Source organism: Humulus lupulus, chromosome 2, assembly GCF_963169125.1.
Source record: "Humulus lupulus chromosome 2, drHumLupu1.1, whole genome shotgun sequence".
Lineage (NCBI taxonomy): Eukaryota > Viridiplantae > Streptophyta > Magnoliopsida > Rosales > Cannabaceae > Humulus > Humulus lupulus.
Genome location: NC_084794.1, coordinates 222,127,322 through 222,131,689, shown reverse-complemented (window position 1 = coordinate 222,131,689; position 4,368 = coordinate 222,127,322). Strand labels below are relative to the sequence as shown.

Below are 4,368 nucleotides of genomic sequence, written 5' to 3'. Positions count from 1 at the left end.
TTCCAAGGACTTGGAAAATTGTGGGTCTGGAATCTTATGTTTTAAGCATTGGGGAAATGGTGGAGGAGGATAAATTGGCTTCTTTGGTGTTGGTACACTCTCTTGAGACTTTTTTTGTTCCTCAACATCCTTTTCCTTTACCACTTACTAGGGTATTTATGAGATTCAGACTCATCCACCACATCATTTATCTTTCTAGTATTACCCTTCAATATCCTTGCCACTCCTTAAGGTCATTGCCATACATTGCTCAATTTTTTCTCTTACAGGATTCATCTCAGTATCACTAGGCAATGTTCCTTAAGGACGGCTGTTGATCACACTTGCTAGTTGGTCCATTTTCATCTCCAAGGCTCTCATTGACGTACTTTGACTTTGAATCAGGGAATTTTTGTGTTTGGATTACTGCATCAGTTTTTTGCATATATTAGAGAAGAAGATCCTCTATTGGTGGCTTTTTTTCATTGTCTTGTGGCCTTGGTTGCTGCTGAAATCTAGGTGGAGAATTAGGTCTAAATGGTACGTTGGGAACCGAATTGTTACTCCACGAAAAATTAGGGTGATTCATCCAATTAGAATTGTAAGTATTGGAGTATGCGTCATTTTGCTGGTGATTTTGATTCCCAACAAAATTAGCAACTTTCTGTTGTGATGCATCATGATAAATCAATGGGCACTGGCAAATTGCATATATTGAACTTGTTGTACTGACTGCATAGGTTGTTGTTGAACAATAGATAACTTTTCAATCTTCTTATTCAATGCTTCAAGCAGTGACACCATTTTACCAAATAATGATGTCAATTGATCAAGTTTCGCATCTTTTCTAGAACTTGCTCGTTCATGGGATCTACAATTATTTGAAGGAAGATCCTCCAATATCTCAAATGTACCTCTAGCAACTCCATCAACTTGTGTAGCACATTGCAATGTCAAACCATTATAGAATATACAAATCTTCATATGGTTTGGGAGTCCATGGTGTGGGCATTTTCTCAAAATATTTTTAAACCTCTCATAAGCTTCATACAATGATTCCATGTCTAATTGTTGGAAGTTCTGAATCTATCTAATCAATATTTTAGTCTTTGCATGAGAGAAATGCTTGTTCAAAAACTTCTCTACAAGTTGATTCCAGCTAGTGATAGAATTCTTTGGTAGCAAGTCTAGCCATTCTCTTGCTCTTCCATCCAGAGATCTACTAAAAAGCCATAACCTAATGGTATTTTTAGAAACATCATTAGTCTTGAAATTATCCACATACTCTAGAAAGTTCCTCAAGTGACCGTTTGGATCTTTAGTTGGAAGACAATTGAATTTATTCTCTTTGATGGCTTGCATGGTAGCCGAGTCTACATGAAAATTGTTGGCCTCAATTGCTGGTCTTGCAATGCTTGAATGAATGCCATCGAAGGAAGGCATAGTATAGTCCCTGATGGCAGGTGCCTTTGAACTTCGAGCTCAACACCTGCTCCATTACCAGCCATTTGTGGGTTTCCAACACGATGTAGGTCAACATTAGGAGGTTGGCCATCATTAGCATTATCTCCCATCTCTATCGATTGAATTTTTACTTGTCTCACTTTCTTTCTATTTTTCTTGGTTGTCTTTTCAATCTTAGGGCCAATCGAAATAAGAGAAGATGATCTCAGTCAATGCATACAATGTCAACTTCCTTCAAAACAAACAAATAAACACAAAAGTTAAACACTTGATCTCAAAATACTAAGTAATGAATTAATATTAATAAAACAATTATTAAAGATTGGTCCCCGACAAAAACTTGTTATTGATTTTATCAACCTTACTCAAGAGCTTTTATCGTAACAAGTAGTATATTAAAATCGATCCCACAAAGACTAATATTTAAGTGTTAAATATCAATCACTATTTTTCTTTCAATCCAATTTAAATAATAATAAAAGAAACTATAAAATTAAAATAAAACTTAAAGAAAAATAACACAATTAGAACTCAAGAATTTCTAGGATTAAGAATTCTAGGTCTTTAATTTCCCCTATGTTTTTTCATAAGAATCTTTCATATTCTTTAATGTTCCTATCACAAGTGAATCTAACCAATAGATTAATCCCAATATTCCTATAAAGAATTTAAAATATATCATTAACATTAAGTTTAGCCCTAATTTGACAACCTAGGTTGATTAGGTATATTCCTATCTTAAACACAAATCAACATAAACAAGTCAATCCTAGGCTATATTGATTAGGTCTAATTTAGGTTTTCTCTCCCAAGTTCCACCTAAATTACTAATTCAGTTTCAAATTTGATCACTCTTTGAAAAGCATGAAGCACGAACCAATATAAACAATTAGGGATATTGGCGGCATAAATATCTAAGTTCATGCTTCTATTGCACTTAAATACCTAACTTATTTTTTTACAGCATAAATACCTAACGTTAATTTTTTGTTACAACCGTTACTTTTTTCCGTTAATAGGCAAATACCAAACTTTATAATTAGGGATATTGGTGGCATAAATACATAAGTTTATTAATTGTTGCACTTAAATACCTAACTTATAATATTTGTAGCATAAATAATAAATATTTTCTTTTTTAAAACTAAATTTTGTATTATTTATGCTACAAAAATTAAAAGTTAGGTATTTAAGTGCAACAATTATATAAACTTAGGTATTTATGCCATTAATATTCATATTTAAAAAGTTTTGTATTTTCCACTTAATGGTAATAAGTAATGGTTGCAACAAAAAATAATCGTTAGGTATTTATGTCGTCAAAAAAATAAATTAGGTATTTAAGTGCAACAAAAGCATGAACTTAGGTATTTATGCCGCCAATATCTCAAACAATTAATATGAACATCAAAATAAAGAATTAAAAATAAAACTTATTTATAAACATAGGGTTCCATGAAAACCCTAGAAAAAGAAATCTAATTCATGATCATAATGGAAAATACCAAACAATAGTCACAAATCATGGTTTAAAATTCAAAAGAACAAGATAAAATAAAGAAGAAAAAGAAAAGATGAAACTAGTGTGTCTTCAAAATCCAGTATTGTCTGGTGTTTTTCTCTCCAAGAACCTGTTCTCCATGTTCAGATCTGATCTCTAATGATAACCTTAAGTGAAATTATGAATTCCTTCTTAAATAGGCTTCAAAAAGACCTTAAATTAAGTCCTAATCGCGACTCCTTGTTGGCACATGAAAATTTCATCTCGCACGGCTTGTTGTTCAAAGCATTTTTCCTGATCCGACCATATTCAATAAAACACACATAACTTTATCATGATAGCTTCAAATAAGACAATTCAAAATTATTTAGAAATATGTGAAAGAGATCTGCAACTTCTATTTCACAAGCTTTCTTAAGAAAATGCTTAGATCATAGTAAAAATTAAGGTTTAAGTTTCGGAGTTACTTGTAAACAAGTCAAATCAAAATATGATTTAAACGAAAAATATTGACCCAACTCCAAACTTCATATTTTCCTGAAATTTTTAATTATAAACTTGGAATTAACTATTGACAATAAAACTTAAAGAAAATAAATGTAACGCCCTGGATAGCCAAGAACGTTACACTGTGTATTTGAAATAGTGCAAGACTTGCTAATCAAGTCAATTAAATAAAACGCGAATCTAAACAAAACATAAACAGGTTAGGTTTTAAAGATTCTGGTTATAAACGAATAATGTTCATTAAAATAAAAGTTTGGTACATGGGATCCCAAACTAGGGTTTAAATGACATATTTACAGGTTTTCGAAATGTTATAAACAATAAAAGCCACTCTAATGGCAAAATACATAGTTTAGGTCCCCGTCCCTGTACAGACCCTCGATCATGGCGGCCAAGCAGCTGACAATGTACACTTTGCCCCCAGAGCTCTCCAACCCATGGTCGAACCATCTTACCCTTGCCTTTACCTGCACCACGTAGCACCTGTGAGCCGAGGCCCAGAAAGAAAATATACTATCATAGCATAATCCATATCAATAACCAAGTAATTCACAGAGCACAAACAAATGATTTGCAAGACATTAATCGATTACCCAGCAAGCCATAGCATTAATTCAATCCAATACATCAGTCAATAATCAATGACCTAATTCCAGATATTCAGCATATCATATACATCACATTAACAATGGTATACAAGTCAAGCAACAACTAGGGTTAGACGTCCGTAGGCCGCACCCTCTATCTAACCCACTGCCTTTGGCTCACTTAGGCCATGCCCAGTGGTATACCCACTGACTTTGGCCAGCTTAACCGAGCTCAGTGATTAATAAGCTGTCCTCGGATACCATTGTCCGAGCCGCGCCATGTGCGCAAATATAATTTACGGCACCCTTAGGTCGTTTATCTTATGTCCC

At 33.4% G+C, this 4,368-nt stretch overlaps 1 protein-coding gene across 1 annotated transcript; it reads right to left on the bottom strand.

Moving 5' to 3' along the window:
* Positions 1-1,065: 1,065 nt before the first annotated feature.
* LOC133815190 (uncharacterized) lies at positions 1,066-1,422 on the bottom strand. Its single transcript, XM_062248057.1, has one exon. It carries the CDS (start codon positions 1,420-1,422, stop codon positions 1,066-1,068), a length of 357 nt encoding a protein of 118 aa, XP_062104041.1.
* Between the last annotated feature and the right edge of the window lie 2,946 nt (positions 1,423-4,368).

Excerpts from the sequence above, each read along its gene's own strand:
- LOC133815190 (XM_062248057.1), bottom strand. The coding sequence starts at position 1,422 with ATGCCTTCCTTCGATGGCATTCATTCAAGCATTGCAAGACCAGCAATT.